The 21,996-nt window shown below is 45.7% G+C and overlaps 1 protein-coding gene across 7 annotated transcripts in view; it reads left to right on the forward strand.

Annotated features, from left to right (window-relative positions):
• The window catches only part of ASXL2 (ASXL transcriptional regulator 2), a 125,682-nt gene that overhangs the window by 77,236 nt on the left and 26,450 nt on the right, over window positions 1-21,996 (forward strand). For all 7 annotated transcript variants that reach the window (XM_063330803.1, XM_063330804.1, XM_063330805.1 and 4 more), the window contains 2 exons: window positions 7,972-8,087; window positions 15,428-15,554. In XM_063330803.1, coding sequence (XP_063186873.1) covers window positions 7,972-8,087; window positions 15,428-15,554 — 243 coding nt within the window. The remainder of the gene's footprint in view (window positions 1-7,971; window positions 8,088-15,427; window positions 15,555-21,996) is intronic.

The raw sequence follows: 21,996 nt of genomic DNA on the forward strand, positions 1-21,996 counted from the left end.
TAGAGGATTCGGCTGCTATTGGCGGCTCGGGTTGTCAGACCTTTCTCTAAGGGATCCGGTACTAAACTCTTTGTGGTGTTAAGCTGCTTGGTGCCAACTTCATTTCTTCCCTAGAGCAGAGAGCTGCAGAGCTGTGTCCTCCCGTTTCTCTTTTCTCCTCCTTCTTAAGGTGTTTATTAGTATTTAATTGATGTCCTTTCCTAGAGTGGAGAAACTACCCAGCTCCCAGTAACCAAGTAACTACCCAGTAACCAAGAAGCATGTATGAATAAATTTACTCTAAGAAAGCTTTAAATTGGGAGAGAAAGAGGGGAGAGAGCGAGCTTAGGTGGGATCATGGCAGCATGGGGACGTGTGAGCTGTCGGACACAGCCTTGTTGAGTACTTCGGTTTGTTTTCTCAGAGCTGCCAGTGCAAGATACACTCCAGTCTCTATATGAAGCGAGCAGTGGATTTTTTTTTATGTTTGTAAAAATGCGATTGGATAACGGGAGTGCGTAATGCGCGTCGGAGCAGTACGAGTTTCAGCTTTACCCAGGGTAAGTGCAGGAGGGGGAGTTCTGGGAAGTTGCAATTGGACAGTATTTTTGGGCATTATTTCTTCCTTCATTTTAGCAAGGAACAGTCATGTGAGGGAGAACTTTTTTTGAAATGGTTGTCTCACTTGGATGTTGTTTTGATATGAATTCAAGGTCGAGTTCTCATTCTGGCAGAGGGCATACCTGTAGGAAAGAAGGGCATTGGATTAACAGGAAACATTTCTGTGCTTCTCAAAATGTGTTTTAATGGCTTTCACTAGAAGTTTTTCATGTAATACATCTGGATCCCATTAGCTGTTTAAAATTGGGTTATTTTAAGCTTATGACTGCACGAAGTTGAAGGGGGGGATACTGTATTTTTAGTTCAGCTTGACTGTACTTTTTTTCCAAGTGAGTAAAGTGCAGCCTTTTCTTTCTGAATGTGTAGATCTCAGGGCAGACAACCCCATGGAAATGCACGCAACCCCTTCAGCAGGAGCTCTGGGTCCGCTATAGTCATTTCTTTTCATATTATACTCTCCCAAGCCCAAACAAACTCAGAGCCAACCCCCCCGCAGAGCTCCTACCGCTGAGCCCCAGCTGGGACGCAGAGGTGAGTACCGGGCCCGTGAGCCCACATGGCTTCGCACCGAGCTCTGCCGCAGGAGTGACGAGAGCAGCGCAGGGCTGGCGGCAGCGCCTGCCCGTGGGACGTGTCTTGGGTCTAGATCATGCTGCATTTTGGTCTTTTTAAAGGCAAAGAGTAAACATCTCCTGCCTGAAGACTGTACGGAAGAGTGCTGCTTCTCTGCCAAATAATAACTCAAATTTACGTTGGCAGCGGGATTTCAGATTCCAGACTGCTAATGGGTGGAGTGAATTACCAGGACGCGTTACCCATTCATAAGATGGCATGGATTTCTGCAGCGCTGCAGCCAGAGCAGTTTGTTAGGTGACGCTCATGCAGCAGTTACCCAGCAAAAGGCTTTTTATCCCCGGGAGATTATTTTTTTTTATCTAATGCTCTGAGTATAAATTTAGCAGAACAATTTCATTGCTCCAAAATAGTTTGATTCCACTTAGCCAAAGATGAGAGCTTCTTTTATTGCAAAGTATACTTGAAACTATAATTAGCTCTGATCCCTAAAAGATAAAGGATGAGAGATCGAGTAAACCCCCAGTTCCAGGAACCGTCGTGCGAGCGGTTCAGGGGGCTGCGCCCTTTGCTGCATCTCGGAGCCTGTTGTAGTGGCAGACCCCAGGGGCCGCACGTCCCTCTTGTGACGCTGGTATTTGGTGGGTTGGGTTTGGTTGTCTTCAGCCACAGCTCCAGCAAAAGACTCTTGTCAGATTAGTTTTAGTTTCTCAAACTGTTTTATCTTTTTTTTTTCCTTCTGATTTGGAAGTATTTTGACTCCCAAATTCTCACAACGATTGCAGATGTATTTTTCCTTTACTTCTAGCACATTTTTAATGGTTTTGTTTTGTTTCATGCTGTTAAACAGTTAGTTTATTAGCCAAGATACCCACATGCCAGTATTCTGTAAGGTGAACTGCCAAGGCTGACCTTAAGCCGAGTGACTCTAAGAGTAATGTTCTTTTGGAGCCACCGACATAAAACTGTTGTATAAATGCCAGGTCGCTCTTCATGCTCGCTTTCTTCTGCGGCACCTGCCGCATCTCTTCGGAAATAAGCCTGAGAAACCCTGCGGTCATTTCTGCTACATCAGTTTAAGAAAATCTTCATCTTGATTTAGGAATTGCCTGAGTGCCTGCCAAGAAAGTATGAGTTCTGTCATCATCCCCATTGTTTCGCTGTTAGACCTCCCTCTGCTTTCCCGTTGCCTCCTCTCTGGCTCGGTGCTGCTCCAGGTGTTCTCCTGCGCTGGCTCACACCGCTGGGCTCTGAATAGCCCGGTCCTGCAGCAGGGAGGAGGAGGCAATCAATCAGAAAGTAAATTAGTGGCTGAGTGAGCAAAGATGTCTGTAGTTCTGTCTAATAGACGTGTTGAGCTTAAAGGGACAGTACAGTCGGACAGTCGGTTTTGCCGCCCCAGAGCAGGATCAGCCATGTCTGTCTGTGTTCTCAGTGTTGTTTACCTGACACCGTTTGAGAAAGACAGACGTTAGCCAGAATATTATTATTAAATATCATCTTTGGCAAGCAAGCAGATGTATACTGGAAACCAGTGGGATTTCAAACAAATATCCCACCACTTTCACACCCTAAAAGGTAAATAACCTGTGCAAGATGAGACACCCAAGGGAAAAAAAGGGTAAAAATATTTTGGGCATCTTCAACTCTCCGTTATTTTCAGTCTCATGCAGTGTGCAGAGCTGTGCTGTACCTGACACAGGATGAGAATTACAGGTCTTGGTGCTTCTTCTTTGGCGGTGGGATGGAATTTAGCTGGGGACTGGCTAAAGTCCGGTCTCAGCGGGCCAGTGGTGTGCTGGGCAGTGACAGCAGAGAGTGCGTGGGGGGGTTGAAGTCCTGGGGTGTTCCAACACTGGGAAAACACATGGTGTTGTACGCTGTTAAAATGGATGTGTGGTCAAATCCTACTTCGGTCGCCTGGTTTGAGGCTGTGGTTCATCAGTACATTCCTTTATCCGAGAGGATCAAACAGAAAGTCCGTAGCGTTTAACTTAATCGGGACTCCAGAAGGAGAGACAGGAGGCAGCGTCCCGATGAAACTGCAGTCTACTATTCCTATTAGAAGGGATCCCTGGACTACATCCGGCATTTAATATTTGCAGCAATTTACTGCAATTTTTCTAAAAGAATTAACCACTCATCATCTTCAGTAAGTTATCGTTAAATAAATCTTACTACTTCACTTTGCTGCTGTTAGCACAGTTCCTTTATAAACGTACGAAGAGAATCGATTGACCAATGGTTTAGGGATTGCAAATCTTAAGGGAACCCAGTACCTTGTAAAATGTCGATCAGATCTTGCCAGACTGAAATTTCTAATGTAATTGACCTTTAACATAATTAAAGTTCTGTTGTAATTTCATTTCTCAGAAGAAATGCTCTTGCATCAGTGACACGCCAGGTAAGAAGTGTAAAGGGGTCTCTGTCCCACAAATTACAGCTGTAATTGGCTGCAGACGGATCTTCCTCCAGTATTTATTCTTGCAGCTGGGACATGGGACTGTATTGGATCCAGTCGTAGTTTATCTACCAGATCGGGGCTCGTGAGGTTTGGCTGACACATGTTCGCTTTATCTCATCTACGTTAGTCTTAGCGAAGTGTTAGGGTTTCACCTGGCAGACTTGTCTCCCAGCCAAAGCCCCAGCAGGAAGCAATGAACTGGCGCCGTGACCTGGGGCCAGGTGTGCAGAGTTGCGCGTTTTGGAGCCATCCTGGCTGTGGATGCGTATATTCAATTGTGTCTCCGGGCCAGCGCTCTCAAATACAGGAGGTTTTTTTGTCACTGCCCTTTAGCCACATTTCTGTCCTTACCACCTATTATCAAGGTGACGTCTCCATCCCATCCTCCTCTGCCTCTTTGGGATGAGGGGATTCTGTTTGCTGTTTCTAGTTCACAAAATCTACTGAATTTTGGTTCTGTCACATACTGGCCCACGGCCTTCCCTAATCTTTAGCAGATTGAGGAAATCCTTATTTACATAGAAACAGCGCAAAGCAGCTCATCGAGTATTTTAAAACCGGGGTGTCTTACCGGATGCGCTGCTTTCCAGGGTGTTGCTTTACGTTCTGTAATTATTTCTGCAGCTTCCCTCCAAAATTGCGCTGAGGATCTAAGGGAGTCAAGAGGTGTAATCTCAGCTCCACACATGTTTCAAATTATAAGAAGGCCTGAAGTGAAGACAGAACTAACTTTACGGGAATTCTGTTTAAAGGAAACAAACTCAGCTTGTCAAGCCTCGTCCTTGTGGGAGTCTGAATGTTTCTCTACACGTGCAGCCTTTGTGTCGTACCTCCGCTTGGCTGCCTGCACCGTTCTCGGCAGGATGGAGCCTTCGTGAGAGCTTTTGGGTCCAAGGACCCAGGGGTGTATTCGCACAGGTTTATCCTCCCATCCACCCCCCGCTTCGCTTTGGGGGCCCGCAGCTGTGACTTGGTTGCCTTTCTCAAGTTCTCCTGTTTGTTCTTGAGAATGTATTGTGGTTACAGCTGTCAGTCCAGCGCAGCAGCCGTTGTGGCACCGAGGGCTTTTGCACCATCAGGGGATGCACAAAATATCTTAACGCAGCTTTATTGTATCATCTGCTCCAGGGCTGAGGTGTCTTCCCAGGTGTGGGGTTCAGCCTGCGCTGCCTTCCTGGTTTTGAAATACTAGTTTTCTTTATTTAAAGACAGCATAAAAATTACAATGTGAATAGAATGTGCGCCTGGAGAAGAATAGCCTGCATTTGGCTTAATGTTTCTATTTCACGCAGAACTTGCAGTTTCAGCAGTGATAGGCTTCAAAGAGGATGTGGTTTATGTTCCTGCTATTCAAATGTCTCAGAACCAGTAACAGGCTGCCTGTTTCTCTGCCCGGGTTTTAAATATTAAACCAAACTTGTGTTTTCTCCGCGTTTAACGCTTACAAGCAAGGATGAGTTTTAGAAGGGCGGCGGGGGAGAGCGTTTGCCCGGCTGAGGGCTGTGAATGTCCCCAGCTCGGGTGGGAGCAAGGGCTGGGCCCGGGCTCGCTGGGTGCTGACAGCGCCCGAGGGCTGCGAGCACGGTGCTTTCCCGCAGAAACGGGGCACCCAGGCACGAAGCTACATCATTTCATCACGTATGTGGTCCTTCCTTTGAGAATAATGTAAAATCCCTCAATATCCCTCATTTTTATTATGTCCTTAACCGTTTTCCTTACTTTCCTGAATCCCACCAAATTTAATTGCTGTCGTGTGACCAGCACTACAGCATGTGAGACAGTCAGTGTCAATACGCCGTGAGAATTTTACACACATCAGTCATTTTGCCATCTTTGCACATCGCATCATCTTGCTGGCCATTCTCATCTGCTTGTCAGCCGTAATGGATCCCTTTCCTGAGATGCCACAGTTCATTTAGATTACTGCAGGTTCTATGAGTATCTTGGGGTTTTTTTCCTCTAAACATTTGCTTATTTTTTGATGTTTTACTTCGTACTTTTGGTCTTTCATTCTCTGTATTATGTTTCTCTGAATTTCCACACAATTTGCTCTGATGTTAGCTAAACTAAATATTTAATATTTTACTGGTTTTGCATTCCGGACTATCACTAAGCACTAAGCTGCTCCCTGGTTAGTACGTGACCTTGCAGAATTTTTGCCTTGTTCTTGGCTGATTGACATTTGATTCTGTTCTTCGCCTTCTGGCCCATCCAGCATCGGAGTTCTGCCAGTTCTTTGTTTTTTAAACAATAGCCAAATAATTTTTAGAAGCCTTTTGTTGAAAATCTCTGGAAGTGTGAGTGAATTCTTAACAACAAACTGTCTTTTCTTCCAGTTCTCCTCATCGTTGCACTCAGACAATTCCACTGAGTTTGTGAGATCTGCTTTTCCTCTCCAGGTGCTGATCACACTTGACCTTTCCAGCTTCTTCTTCTTCTTCTTCTTGAACTGCAGTGTCAACCAAACCGAGACACAAATGCAAGTTTACAAACATTCTTACTGCTCTTTCAAAGTACGGATATAACCTTTGCTTTCCAGATCTTTGTGTAACATCAGGGTTCTTTTTTTGCCTTTTAAGTGGTTGATCCGCTTGCTGTGTGACACCGTCACCTTTCTCATGCGCGTGCATCACCCGGTATGGTAATCTGGTCAGTGACTTTTAAATTAGCGATTTCTTACCATGCCTTTTTGTTGTTGTTGATGTTTTTAATGACATTTCAGAGTCTGATATTGCCTCATCTCTGTGGTGTATGCCTTCTAAAAAACTTGCTCTTTTCATTTAACGGCCATGCCACACGTGAGAATTTTATTTTTCATAATTTGTTGTTCTGTGCATTTTATTGAAATGTTGCTTTCTGATGCCTGCTGTCACTGCATTATTTTTGGGATCCCTTCTCTGTGGATACAGAGTGGGATCACACTGTGGCTGCTGTTAACGAAGAGCTGTTGTCGTTATCTCTTAACTCCTTTCTGTTGCAGAAGGACACTAGTTTAGCCTCATGCGTTCTGGAACTAATAGCTTCAGGAAGCAATAATTTAAATAGTTACATGTGAATCTGTTTATTACGCTTTATAGTAGGGGCTCTCCCCGCCCTGGGATCAAACATTCTTTGACTCTTCATTTTGTTTCCTTGATCTTACAGTGGGCAGCATTATCTATACAAATTCACGTGTGGATATATAGAGAGACCACGAATTTGCTGACTTAAATTGTTTTCTTTTTGACTGGCTGCCTCATCCCAGTCTGGCAGATTTGCCTTTAGAGCCCGTTGCAGGTGGAGCCGTGTCTCACTGATGCTCTTGGCTGTGCCTACGTGGTGTTTGTTCTGTTACGGCCATCGCGCAACGTAAGGTGCTCCAGTGAATGTCATTTTGCTTTTGGCCTTTTTTGTGGTCCGATTTCAGTGTCAGCAGCTAAGCAGCAGTGACTAGCCCTAGGGTGCCGATACCGGGCTTTGTGTGTAGGTACGTGTGGCGGGTTAGCCTTGGCTGCTGCCCAGCACAGCACCTATTTGCCAAGACAACTGAGGCAAAACCACGATGATGAGAGACTGGGATGGACTGGCGTCCCATCACCCCGCTGCTGCCGGAGCAGAGCATTTTGAGTATCCTGTGCCAAACAGGTATATTCAAGCCACGTGAGCAGCTGGTCTTTAACTCCCCTCCTCGATTTGTTGGTTGTAATGAGAACATTTAAAACTCTAAATCGCTTGAAACTAGAAGCCTTGCTTTAGGGCTCTGCGTGGCTATGACTAGATTTCTTTAAGCATCCAGGCTCATCCACTGAGAATATACATTCATTTACTGGGATATCCTGTGTATTCCCATATTTCTTTTTAAAAAGGAGCAAATGATAGTCAAGTTCAACTTCCTTTGCATGTCATTTGTCTTCTTGCTCTTGTGTGGGATTTGGATTTATTCTGATCAGAAACTGCTCTCGATTAGATGTCTGACCACCGGTCGTTCCAGATGAAGACAACCATTGCCTGTGTCTGTATTTCCAGTTAAATTTCCTGCATGAACCTGAAGCTTTTTCTCAAGCTGCAGTGTTGTTTGATAGCAGCTATTTACAAGATGAATAAAAAAAGAGACGGACAAGAGATGAAAAATCTGAAGTTGGTCATAGGAATTGCTGTTGGCTTTCAGAGGAAAACAGCTGCCTTGGTGGTGGGGAGGAAACAGAATTGATTCTTCATGCAAAAAGTAGCATTTGCTAGAGGTGCGGTTTTCACGAGCCTCATGAGATGATGTGAAGTGGTGAGGACTGGCTAACGTGCTGCAGGCAAATGGATAAAGGTCGGATTATGGGTTTTGTTTCTTCTTCTTTTCGCAGTGTCATCTAGACTGTCACAGACATCCTCCCCGCAGTCAGGCTGCCCGTCACCTTCCATCCAGACAGGCAAAGTCATCTCCTCGTCCCAGAAGCACAGCAAGAAGGCGCTCAAGCAGGTAAGTAGCCTGGTCTGCAGCCTGGTTTGAGCGTCGTTGCAGTCATTTTATTCCTCTGGTAAATCGTCTTTCTCAGTGAAACTGCACCCTGCAGGGGGGGAAGTCAGGACTTCCTGGCTGTCTCATAGTAACAGTTTCGCTAAAACATCCCTCTCTCTTAAAGGCTGTTCAAAATACTGTGCTATTTAGTTCTTTGCTTTTTCCCTAAGTAAGCATCTAGAATTTATTTTTTTATTATTATGATTAGAGACCAGATATGAGGTGTTATTTCTTTTCTCCCAACCTTTTGATAAGTGTGCTTAACTTTCTACAGTCTGCTTTAGTAAATGGAAGGTTTTTTGGGAAAAAACTGAAATCCGCTGACTTCTTACCCTAGTTAGCGGCATACTTTGCCTTCAGAGGAATTCTGTGGGTGCAGAGTGTGTGTGTTTACAGAGGGAATAAGGGGAAGGAGAACACGCTGACTTTGTGTTGCACCTCTGCTGGGTGTTACAAGAAAAAGAGGATGGATTATTTTCCAGGCCTGGGGAATGACTGTTGTGTAGATGGTGTTAATGGTATGCATGCAGGATGGAATGGGTGAGGGTTTGTGCTTCAAATGATTCGTTCCTCCTAATGAAAAACGCAAGACAAATTGGTCCCCTGAGTGTTTTATTTGCAGGTGTTTCCCCAACGGCATTGTTTAGTTTTCCATGATCCTTAGAAAGGAAATGCTTTATCAGGGTTAGATTTACTCCTTAGTAAAAATCTTAAGGATTTAGGAATGGAGTTGCAGAGGAGGTGCTAGTCCAGGGATTGTGGAAGCTTGTCACAGACAGATGGAATCGTGATGTGTTCCAGATAGGATTTACCTTTTCCAGCCCAGCCTGTTTTCCTGACTTCTTCCAGCTGAGAAGCAACACTTGGGATGGCGTTCAGCTAAGAGAGATGCCTGCGGCCCTGGGAAAAGGATCTGCAGTGAGAGAGAAGGATCTCATTAGGGCATATTTAAAGGACACCTTTAAAGGTCCCTTCCAACCTGACGCATTCTGAGATTCTATATCATTAAGGAGAATATTACAGGGGAAGATAAGGCAACTGGACAAACGGGAGCTTTGTTTCCAGCAAGAGAGAGTTGAGCTGGTGTCAAAACAAGGGCCAGCTTCAAGGACTCTTCTCATTTCTTTCTTTTCCCACTTGGCTGTTTCTCGACAGCAGCATTGGTGTTCTGTGATGTTGCTTGCTGCTCATAGCTGCAATAAAGCAGCGAGATTGTGTTGTCACTTTAGGCAGATTTCCTTCTGAAGTTCAGAGTCAAGCTTCCGCTTTCATTTGAATCCTCAGAAAATTGCTTCTCACTAATTCAGCAAAGGTATTAATTATACTCTTTGCTTTCCCTCCCCCATCCCTCTTTAAGCCTGGCTGGCAATCATTTCTCTCTAACATCCACAAAGACTTTTCTCTTTTAAGAGTGATCAAACAGACTCGGGGGTTGCTATAAGCAGTCCTCTTTCCCCTCGCGTGCTCCGCAGTTCCTCTTCGTTCTCTCTGGTCTCCAGGTCCCTGCTTCACAGAGTCACAGGTTGGAAGGGACCTCTGGGCAAAGCCACGCTCCATTTCCAAACCTACACTATATCCAAACCTGCGCTCCGTCTACTTTTCTTCTCTCCTCCTGGCCTCTGTCCTTACATGCCTAATAGTTTTCTGCTTTTCATCTCTGATTTCCCCATGATCCTGCTCCCACCAGCTTTTCCCCACATTTATATTCATTCCTCGCTGTCTCTGCTCTCTCGCTCCTCCACTCCCCAGCTTTCTTACTCTGAGATGTCTGCTTCCTGAGCATCCTTCTTCCAGCGCTGTCTCTGAATGCAATGAAATATGTCAGAGCCAGTGAGTTCCAAAATTGAGACAGAGTTCTCAGTTTCACTGTTAATCTCATTGCTTTGGGGGGAAAAAAAATCAGAAATCCTGAAAGAGAAGCGGGGAACCCTATGGAGGCCTTGAGGTCTGCATAGCGTACCTGTTCATACTTAGCAGTTCTGCAGCTCTCTGCAAGGCAAAAAGCTGCTTCTGGTGGTCATCATCTTCCATCACAACAGCTCTTCTCCCTGAACTCAACTCCTCTGTCCCGGAGTAGGGCATCAAATTGTAGCACAGTGAATAACTTGCCTTCTAGGCAAACCAGAATAAAAAGAGTTGCCGCACAACACCATAACCGCTCAATCATTCCAACTTCCCTGTCTAAAGCTTGCTCTAGCTTTGGATCAAATTAAGAACATTGCGTGGCCAATCCTTTGCGTAATTTTAGTTGCAGTGTGATTCTGTCATTTTGACCAAATGCCACATCTTCACCTCTTCCTAAACATGGTTGCCACTGTGGTCAGAAAAAGTTTAAAAAGTAGATAAAATGAGCAAATATAGATAGCAGGAAGGAGACAACAGTCTAGATGAACCTGCTTTGGCAGGAGGGGTGAACTAGATGGTCTCCAGAGGTCCCTTCCAACTCCTGTGATTCTGTGATGAGGAGAGTAGTAGGAAAAACATCAGATGTTGAGGCAAACAAGAAGAAAGCTTTCATATTTTTAATTATGCCTGCAACCCACATTATTTGCTTGCGTGCACTGGAGAAGGCAGCTAGCTGAATTCAGCCCTCCTGTCTTCCACGCTAAGTAATTATAATATTACTGGAGGGAAGGGAGAGCAGATTTCTGAGTGAGAACTTTTGACCCTGGAACACAATGCTGCTGCTACACTGACAATAACTATCAGGTCCTTTAAGAAATACGGATCAGAATTTAGTTCGTAAACACATGAAAGTTAAAACTGTAAAATACAGCCAAATAATATGGTGTGTACCGGTGTGCCATCACCACACGGTATAGTAAGTAAGCAGCGTCTCTTACAATCATTTGGAAAAATCCTGAGTTAGGGGTTTGCAATACCTGAATCTAAATGGGCAGAGACATGTCAGTGCTCATCCTGCTGGAAAGGTGAAACAGTCATGGGGAGAAACCCCCTTTGTTACAGTGAGTCTGTGCTGATACAAAAAACCACCACATTGAGACTCTGAAATTTATAATCCGGACCCAGGAAGCTTGGTGATTTCTCACCCGTTGCTGGAAAATGCAAGTACATCCTTTCCTCTGATCCTCTCCAATCCACTGACCTCATCTCATCCTTACCTAGTTTGAGTAGCCACCCCAGTACCGTCAGGATTCACAGAACCTTAGAATCCTAGACTGGTTGGCGTTGGAAGGGGCCTCTAGGGTCCCTCTGGTCCAACCCCTGCTCAAGCAGGGTCACCCAGAGCCGGTTGTGCAGGACCGTGTCCAGACAGCTTCTGAACATCTCCAAGCAGGGAGGCTCTACAACTTCTCTAAGCAAGAATTCAGATGGAATGTCTTGTTTTGTGCCCACGGCCCCTGGTCCGGGCACTGGGCACCACTGGGAGAGCCTGGCTCCGTCGCTTTGGTACCCTCCCTGTAGGTGTTTATCCACATGGATTCAACCCCCTGAGCCTGCTCCAGGCTGAGCAGCCCCAGCTCCCTCAGCCTCCCCCCGCGGCAGAGACGCTTCAGTCCCCCCACACCCTGGTGACCCCTCGCTGGGCTCTCTCCAGTCTGTCCGTGTCCCTTCTGGACTGGGGAGCCCAGCACTGGACCCAGCACTCCCAGTGTGGCTTCACCAGCGCTGAGCAAAGGGGAGGGATCCCTTCCCTCGATCCAGATCTCATCATGGTGTGTTAACATTAGAAATTACACCCTCTGCTCTAATAAGGTCTATACCGTTGGCTTTCGTCATTATCCATTACACTTTTATTTGTTACCACGTACACAGAATGAATTAGGCCAGGGACTGGGTTGGGCTGCACCTTACAAAAGCTTTCCGGTCAGCAAATAGTCGCTTTGTCACCTTTTGTGTGAAGAAAGCAGCTGTACAATACAGATTTTTCCCCATTAAGTGCATCCCCACGGGTTTTAACCTTCATTACCGGAGACCGTCGGCAGGTGCAGAGCAAGAGGTGGGTGCTGAGGAGCAGCTCCTGGTCCTGCTGCTGTCGCCCTTGTCACCCACAGTGGAGCTGACATGGAGGAGCGTGCAGCTGACATAAGGTCTTTGTTTAAATTACAATTAAAGGAGGTGCTGATGATACTGACTGAATGGTGCCATTTTGAATTAGGCTCTTTTTCAACACTATAAAGTGGTGGTTTCCGCCCTCAACAGCGGGGTTTACCTCAGAGCTGCCCTTTGTGCGAACGCACCTGTGCGCTGAGGAACATCTGCCCTCCATGGAGGGTGGCACAGCACACCCAGTGAGAACAAAGGACAGCTTCAAGGCAAACAAAAGGAAAATAACGAGCCCCTGCACACGGGCGCAGAGGGAGTACCCACCCAGGCAGGTCAGGGTTAGAGGAGAGTCAGGGGCTGGTGCTGGCGGAGGGGTTTGCCATGCTCTGGGGGCTCTGGAGAGACTGAGAGACTGACCCCCTGAGAAAGAGAGACGGAGAGACCCTCTGAGAGAGAGAGAGGCCCCCTGAGAAAGACCCCCTGAGAAAGAGAGACCCTCTTGAGAGAGAGAGACCCCCTGCAAGAGAGGGAGATGCCCAGAGAGACCCCCTGAGCGACCCTCTGAGAGAAAGTCCCTCTGAGAGAAAGTCCCTCTGAGAGACCCTCTGCTGAGGCTTCTGCAGCCGCGGCGCCTGGAAGCTGCTGCCTGATTGGTGGGTGCGGGGTAGTTAGCGTGTTCCTGATTGGCTCTTCCCTGACAGAGGCGGGCTGGCACAGTGGGGCCTGGCATGGCTGGAGCGGAGGGGAGCCGGGGCTGGTGGGGGGTCTCCTGGGGGAGCCGGGGCTGGTGTGGGTGTTATGGGGAGCTGCATCTGGTGTGGGGTCTCATGGGGGAGCTGGGGCTGGTGTGGGTGTTATGGGGAGCTGGGCCTGATATGGGGTTCCATGGGGGAGCTGGGCCTGATGTGGGTGTTACAGGGGACCTGGGCCTGGTACGGGGGAGCTGAGGGTTGCTGGGCCTGATATGGGGTGTTATGGAGGAGCCAGACCTGTTGTAGAGTGTTATGGGGAAGCTGGGCCCTTTCCTGGTACTTAGAGGGAGGTTATTGAGAAGACAGAGCCAGACTCATCGCAATATTCCTCTCTACAACTCCCTGAAAGGAGGTTGTAGAGAGGTGGGGATCGGTTTCTTCTCCCAAGGAACAGGCGATAGGACAAGAGGAAACGGCCTCAAGTTGTGCCAGGGGAGTTTTAGATTAGATATTAGCAAAAATTTTTACACTGAAAGGGTTATCAAGCGTTGGAACAGGCTGCCCAGGGAAGCGGTGGAATTGTCATCTCTGGAGGTATTTAAAAGACAGGTAGATGTAGCGCTTAGCGATATGGTTCAGTGGTGGTTTTTGTCAGTGTTGGGTTGATGGTTGGACTCAATAATCTGAAAGGTCCTTTCCAACCCAGGCAATTCTATGATTCTAATATGGTGAAGGAAGTGGGATGATGAGAAATGGTGGGCGTTAAGTTGGATGGTATAAGGGAAAACATGACATGAGGAAAAGCTTTTTGCCCGTGAGGACAGTCCGGCAGTAGAGCTGTGCCATCTCCAGCCTGGGAGGTTTTCAAGATTTGACTGGCCAGAGCCCTGAGCAGCCTGGTGCAGCCGAGCTGACCCTGCTGTGAGCTGGGGGTTGGACTGGAGACCTCCTGAGGTCCTTTCCCACCTGAATTATTCTGTGATTATGACAGGACTCAATATAAATTAGATATATTAAAGAAGCCCCCACATATTTATAACAGAGAACATAAATGCGAAGCTGACAGGGAATTTAAAAGGCAGTATCGAATGAATAATTGTTTCCTCCTCTTCCCACACATGCCTCAGCCACCATTGGCGTGGGCACCTCAGGCGCTGCATGACCGAGAACTGAGGTGACAAAATGAACAAACGCAGAATTCTTTTACCTAAGCTGAGAAAAATGCAGCAATTAAATGGCATATAGAATGGGTAAACAATACAGAAACCCTTAAATATTTGAAGTGATTTGCATAATGGAAGTATGGGATTCAGACAAGCCCCCGAACATACTAGTGGTCTTCATAGTCTAGTACTTTCTGGACATTCACCTTCAAACCAAAAAAGAATTTGTAAAAGCTTTCTTGAACTTGTTTATGGATGTTTGTTACTCATGTGAATGCTGGGTCTCCCTTTTATCTTTCTGGTTTTTTAAAAGCTTTTGACCTCAATAACAGGAGGTTAATTGTGCGTTGCAGAGGGTACTTCCTCTTACTGATTTTTGATTTTGCTGTGTTTCAGTTTGGCTGTATATTTTTTTTAACGTGTGGTAGAAATGGCTAAATAAGAACTATTTAATAAATTGGAAAATGGGAAGCTAACATGTCCATTCATTATCTGTATCCTTTTGTGGTCAGTCTCCCTCATTTGTGTCCTACGAACTCTGAGTCTGTCTGTCTTCTGTTTTCCTCATATGGCAGATTCTGCAGGTATCTGCACATTTTTATTCTCTCTCCTAGTTCTCACTGTGTTGTTATTATTGTTGTTGTTATTATTTAAGATAGTGATGATCTCTAGTTAACAGTCCCACTTATTTGTATATATGCAGCATAATATTTCCCATTACTTCCGATTCTGAAATTGTACTACATACTTGATACTTCGTAACTTATTCTGCTGTGTTTATTTGGGTTTGGATTTCATTTTTTGAAAACAGACACTTTGGTTTGGGTAAACGCTGCAGTTTAACCAAATGCCTTCTTACTTCCTTGTCTTAGTCATTTGTGCCTTTTAGGCTCTACCATGGCTGCTTTAACCATCTTTTCTGAAACAAAGGATTTTATTTTCTTCCCTTCAGTGTTTTAATTATTGTTACTCTCCTAATTAAAAAAATCCTTCCTAATGAGTAGCATCTCTGTTGAAGACTTTTTAGTAAGTTGCTACTTGCTTCGCCAGGAGACGGAAATGAATTATATTATGGTGCTTTGAAGTTATTTATATAATTACTTCATGAACCAACTCCATATTTGGAATCCTTTCTCTTTGCATTCTCTAGAGATCATTTTTTTATGAAAAGACACAACTTAAGATATTCTGCAACCATTCACTTTTTGGTTTATATGCAAAGGTAGGCAATCTGTCTCCCTGTAGTAACGTATTTAAATAGACAGTATCAGTGTCCCATGCAAAGTGAATGTGTTTCAGAAGTTGTTTTGAACTTTTGATGTAGTTACAATGAGAATCCAGATATCGGTTGCTGTAAAACAAGTGGTTTGTACTGCATGCTAATAACTTCTAAGAATATTTTGAATTTCCCTTTGGTCATGTCTGTCCTCTTCCCCAGGCCTTGAAACAGCAGCAGCAGAAGCAGCAGCAGCAGCAATGCAGAGCCGGCATGCCCGTGTCCTCTAATCAGCACGTCCTTCTGAAGCACGTCAAGGCAGCCAGTGACTCCGCACCGGCAAAATCTAGTAGGTGGCAGTAACACTCCTATGTGTTCTTTTACTGTTTTATCTCTCTAACTTACCTTTTCTTATTCTTAGGGGACGAGAGAAGAAAGTGTTCTTTTCATATGGCATTCTTTTTGTTTCTGAAATAGTCTAGCTTCTCTTTTCCTGGCTTTGATTTTATTAGGAATGCATTCAGTTAAGAATAGATCTTGAATAGATCTTATTGTGCCATTGTCTGGTTAAAAAGCTTCTTTCTGTGATAAATGTCTTCCCCTATAGGTGCCTGTACGCTGTGGTCAGGTACTTCTCATGGCTACGCAAATTAAGGTGGTGTTTCTCTTAGTATTCATTTATTTCCAAAGTGGCTCCTCATTCTGTAGTGTGGCTTTCATGTCTTGTTCCGAAGAACGTCCCACGTTGTTTCCAGCATTTACGCTGCAGTAGAAATTAATGAGATAACTGCTCTTCTTGTCTTCATTCAACAGTGCATTAGCTCCCTTACCAGCAGCAGCATTTCACTGGCTATCATAAATTCCTGGTAGTTACTTCCAGCTAGTTTTCTCTAAATTCTTTTCAGTGGAACTGATTTCCATTACAAGCTCCTGATTCTGTGAGCGTGACTCAAGTTGTTTTCTTTTCGATGCAAGAAATGCCTCTGTGTTTGTATAGATGGGTTTTCCTGTTGTACAAATAAATGACTTTGTAGACTAACGCCATCATTATTTTATCAATCCACAATTTCTCAAGTCATCTGTAAACGTTACTAGTAGTGGCTCAGTACCGTCTCCCACATCACTGAGCACCACTTTGCTTTTGTTAATACTTACGGCAGAAATCAAAACAGTGGGCCTATCAAATCAAATCAAATCAAACATATTTGGCCTGGTGACCTGTGTGCAACACTGCCGATGGCACACGCATGAAAGGTGTAAAAGCCAGGCTGGCGTGTGTAGTGCTCTCCCAGAATGAAGTGTGTGGTGCTCAGGGAGCTCCAAAGCAAGAGGAGGTGTCTTTGGATTTCATGGACTTGGTGGGATTTTCTTCGGTGGATTTGCCTAACCTGAGGGGTGGGAATGTTGACTCTGTAAATGCCTTGCGGCAAACACCACACTGTAAAAACTACTCATTTTTGTTTGTTTTGGGCCAGGCTCCTTATACCTTTATTTGATTCCTTCTAATGATCAAACAGGCAATGAACAACTATTGTTTATTCAACAACTTCTTGCCACTCATGACTTCTGTAGGCGTGTCTTTTTCAATCTGAAGAGTCCTACTGTATTACCTTATTCCTCATACAGAAGGCTAGGTATGCTTTTTGCAATAGAGAATGAAAACCGTACATAGTATTCAGGGTGCAAGATGCATTCTGAATTTGTATAGCATCATTTGGTATTCTATATTTTGTTCATCTTTTCTTAACAATTCCTAGCATACAGTTTGCCTTTTTTTGACCCTGCCAAGAGCAGGCATTTTCCTAGAACCATTGAGATTCTGAGACAGTCTCCTGAGTTGTCATTTTCTATTTTAGGACCCAAGACTACATATGTAAGGTTAGGCGGGTTCTTTTTGTACATCACTTCATGCTTCCGTACAGTGAACCATATCTGTTCTTTTATCACTGAACTATTCATCGTCATTAAGTCCAGCAGCTGTAATGGGGAGGGGAGGTGTTGGGACCTAAGAAATAAGCAGAATTTAGATACATGGTTAGTATATATGGTACGGGGCAGGGAGAGGCAGGAGCAGGAGCAGCAGGATTGTGTAAAAGAAGAAAAGAGGGATGGCTTTTTGAGGCTGAGATCTCTTCCAAAAAGCAACGGTCTCTTTCTCTGCTTCACTGTCCCGCTGATTCCAATCCTGCTTCACCATCTTCTGCAACACATACACAGTCCCTGTCTGTTTAAGCTGTGTGTGCTTCTGAAGTCCCTACCCTTACACCTGTTACACTAATTACCATGGGTAAAATGCTGTGCGGTCAAACTCAGGCACTTCTATGAGATGGAAATTCCTTCCCCCTCAGTAATTACCCTGTTACTCCATCCTTCACCCTTGATTTACTTGACTGGTCCTGATTCGTCTCAGAAAGATGATGATGAAAATGTAACCGTCAAGGAAGGGGCAGCAAGAACACTCACTCAGAAGACTTCGGTCAGGTATTCTCTCACAGATGGAGTGGCTGGGACTGGCAGTCATGACGCTTGCCCAAAAAAGAGGAATGAAAGCAATCAGATTGCAACAAAATTAAATTTCCAACCCCAAATCCTAAGCTATTTTCAGTCTTCTTAAAAATGACTTTTTGTTAAAGCCTGATAACATGAGTAATACCAAACTGTTACCTTACCGAACAAAGGTGTGCCTTCTTTCTTCTTATAGTATCTATTAACAGCATTTATTTCCAGGCTCACAATTCTTTCCCCTTCCAAACAGTCCGTCCTTCAGGCAAGCCTGTGCTTAGGACAGCACGTGGAGAGAGAGCAGCTGCATCTCTGCTACGGAGTTAATCACTGCCGAAGTACTGGGCATAGGGACTGGAACTCAAGTCAATCCATTCTGCTAAATTTCCCTGGCGTAGCTGTGGCTCGGGACAAGCTAGTGGCCTCACAGCCCATCCGTGGCACAGCTCGATGTTCAGCACAGGCCAAACATCATTCCCTGCAGGCAGCTGGAACATGACCAACCCCACCTGAGGGACAGAGAAGGCATAAGGACGTAAACACAGCCGGTTGCTCCGAGGGCTAGGGGAACGCCCAACCTCACTGTCCTGTTTACTACTATAGAAGTAGCCAGAGAGGATTAGACAACAGCAATACGACAGTATTAGCATGAAAAACATTCTGCTCTTGGATATTCTTGGTGTAATTAAGTGAATGTTTAGCTGAAATCACTGGTCAGGTTAAGAAATTTCATAGAGCCATCAGAAGCAAGGCCTAGGAGTAGCCTTGAGAGCTCATGTAGTCCACACCCTTTCCTCAGGGCAGGAGCTGTGATGCATTCCTGACGGATGTTTTCTTCAGTCTGTTCTCAGAGATGCCATTGCTGCAAAGACCAATTGCGTCAAAAACTCCTAGCAAGTCTTGCCCTTCCTGCTTTGTGAACTTTATCCTTAAAATGTTTTTCTTAGCCTCTAATCAGAATCTTTTCTTGCTTCCTTGGGTTCAAACCCAAGATTTCCTGTCTACCGTGGACACTGAGTGCAGGTCATTTGATTTCTTCTCCCTACCACCTTTTACATAATTGGAGGTGTTTCCTCATCTCATGCTGATTTTCTTCAGTATAAAATTCTTTCTGTGTTTTAGTGCGTTTGTTTATTCTGCCTTTCCAAATAGCTCTAAACAAATCCAACCCAAAACTAGACCAGTCTGTCCTGGCTTGCTGGTTATATACTGCTGGAATGTTTCTTGTAACATCTGTTCAGACATATGCAAGGTTGCGGCTGTGCGCCATATATCCGATTGAAAGGAACAAGCATATTTATCAGCTGTACTTCATGCATCATTTCACAGCAGAGTGAGTGTTTAACAGTTGATGAGGTTGCCTGTTGTTCCCAGGCAGCTTTGTAGTTCAGACTCGTTCAAAAAGGTGAAGGGGAAAAAGGTTAATATCATCTTGCTTGTTTGAAATTCAGTCCTAAGCTGTTCTTGCGCCCTTTATACCTAGGCTGGTGTGGTCTGAGAAGGAAGCCAAAATTAATACAGTAGAAAATTACACATTTCCCATGATGGTATTAAGAAAATGGCGTGCCAGGTGTATGAAGTCTTTAACATAAAATGATAGTTTAAAAGCCTTTTGTAGTTTCTCTGCTAACTAGGATTAAACCTGACTGGTTCATTAGCACAACAGGCAGATATCGTTCCTGGCAGACCCCATCTCCTGAGCCCCCTGCCCCAGGAGGAATCGCATGTGCACTTAGGGAAGTAGGAACAGGGAGACCCAGGAGGGACTGAAACAGGTAGGGTGTTTTGTAAGATCGTTAGCTAACATAGAGTAATTATTAAAATAGCCTAATGGAGTAAGTAATCCAAACTCATGTTACTCAGAGTCCTTAAAGTATTGTTTGGTGTCTTTATTTTTTGTGATTCTAATGAGGCTTTTGCCTTTCCTGGGAACAACCAGAATCAGGCTGCTGGAGGCCTGCTCTCTGGCCCTTCCCAGGCGCTGCGTGTCAGGCCTCTGGGGCAGGAGGTCACAGCATATCAGTTTCTCTCCTTATTTTGGTTTCACGCTTCCCAAACTATTGCCACATCCACTTTAATGATGGGTGAACTATTTTCTTCCTGCGTCTCTATTTAATTTTGGTTATTGATTTTTTTTTTTTCTCTCTGACTTCCCCATACTTTGCTGCTACATTACAGTTGCAAGGTGTTGTACATTCTGCATGTCAACTTATCCAGCCTTTCTAGTGCTACTCTGAAAACATTAGAATCACAGGACCATTCATGCTGGTAGGGAGCTCAAGGAGGTCTCCAGTCCAGCCTCCAGCTCACAGCAGGGTCAGCTCGGCTCCACCAGGTTGCTCAGGGCTCTGGCCAGTCAGACCTTGGAAGACCTCCAAGGATGGAGATGGCACAACCTCTCTGGGCCCCACTGCTGGACTGTCCTCACGGGGAAAAAGCTTTTCCTTGTAGCCCATCTGACTTGCATCTGTTTTCTCTCGTCCTCCTGCCATGCCCCACTGTGACAAGCCTGGCTCCATCTTCTGCTGGGCTCCCAGCAGGAGCAGGGTGGTAGCTATCAGGTCCCCGACAGTCTCTTTCCTTCCCCAGCCTGAACAAGCCCTGATCCCTCAGCCTCTCCTCACAGGGCAAGCGCTGCAGTCCCCTGAGCATCTTGGTGGCCCTCAGCTGAGCTTGCTCCTGGTTTTGATGTCTTCCTTGTATTAGAGGCCCCGGGACAGGGCACAGAATCGAGGTGTGGTCTAACGAGGGCTGAGCAGAGGGGGATAATTGCCTCCCTCGATCTGCTGGCTGTGGTCCCGTGGTCCTACAGCCCAGGGTGCTGTTGGGCTTTGGTGCTGGGGCACAAGTTCAGCTTGTGTCTGCCAGGACTTTCATGTCCCTTCCAGCAGAGCTGCCCCCAGCCTGTATCGCTGCCAGGGGCTCTGCCTGCCCAGGGCAGGACTTCGCATTTATCCTCGGAACGTTCCCGCTGGCCTGTTCCTCCAGCCTGGCACGGTCCCGCTGGTGGCAGCTCTGCCCTCAAGCAGAGCGACTGGTCCCCGCAAATTTGGCATTACCTGCAAACTTGAGCAAGTGCTCCATTGCCTCCCCAAAGGAAAAATGTGAACCAGGACTGGTGCCCTGAGTCACTCCGTCGTTCCCGGCCTCCAGGCAGAGGATGGAGCATGACTCTCCAGGCCTGGCCACCTCACCCGCTGCTTACCCATCTGGTTGTCCACCCATCCAGACCCTAATGTCCCAGCTCACATACAGTGTTGTGGGACACAATGTCAAATGCCTTGCTAAAGTCAAGGTGAAAGGCATCGCCGTCTCTTCGTTCATCCATAAATCTAGTAATTTGATCACAGAAGGCAATCAGGCTGGTCAGGCATGATTTACCCATGGTGAGTCCATGCTGACTGCCTCCAGTCGTCATTATCTCCTTCATGTGATCAGAAATGTGCTCCAAGAGGGGTCACTCCATGATTTTCCCAGGGAGAAAAGTGAGGATTAACCGATCTGTATTTTCTCAGGTTGTCTATTTGGCCCTTTTTCAAAGTGGGTGTCACATTTGCTTTTCTTAGTTGTGGGGAATCTCCCGCCATCTTCACTCCTTTTCAAAGATGGTAGAGAGGGGCCTTGTGAGGGCACTGGTGGGCTCCCCCAGGACCCTTGGGTTCAACTCGAGCTGTTCCGTAGGCTTGTATGGGTACAGACAACCTTCTTGACTTGTCTCCCTTGCCTGGCTTTCCTGAGGGCTGGTACCTGTCCATGCCAGCATCCAGCCGTATGAGCTTTCCTAACTTAAAGACTGTGAGGGACGTATCGCACTCATTTCACATGTGGTCTCAGGAAAGCCGTATTCCTCAGCTTTTGCTGTGGCGTTAGTCGACTCATTTGGGGTAGGAACAGTGTGTGTTTATGCAGCCCCCAATTAGACTGTAAATTGATTATTGTAAAAGCCTTTGAATGTTCCTGCAACGTGAGTGGCATTTGTACGTTTTTCGTCAGCATCCATGGAGTCCTTTTTTCTCCTCCTGTCCACATGATGGTACGTAGAAATAGCTCACAACTGGGACAACAGGATATATTGAGACGGAGAAGTAAATTAAGCATACAAGTAGAGAAAGAACAGTATTCTGATAGAAAGCAACACGCCAATTCCACAATTTCAGGGATGTATTTGGTCAGAACTGGAACAGCTAGCATAAGGAAGAGAAGGAAGGGGAAAGGAACCGGGCAGAGAGGAGAGTAAGAGAAGCAGATGGGGAACAAATCTGGCACAGACTGGGTGAAGGAGTTGATTA

The sequence above is a fragment of the Chroicocephalus ridibundus genome, chromosome 3, assembly GCF_963924245.1.
Source record: "Chroicocephalus ridibundus chromosome 3, bChrRid1.1, whole genome shotgun sequence".
NCBI lineage: Eukaryota > Metazoa > Chordata > Aves > Charadriiformes > Laridae > Chroicocephalus > Chroicocephalus ridibundus.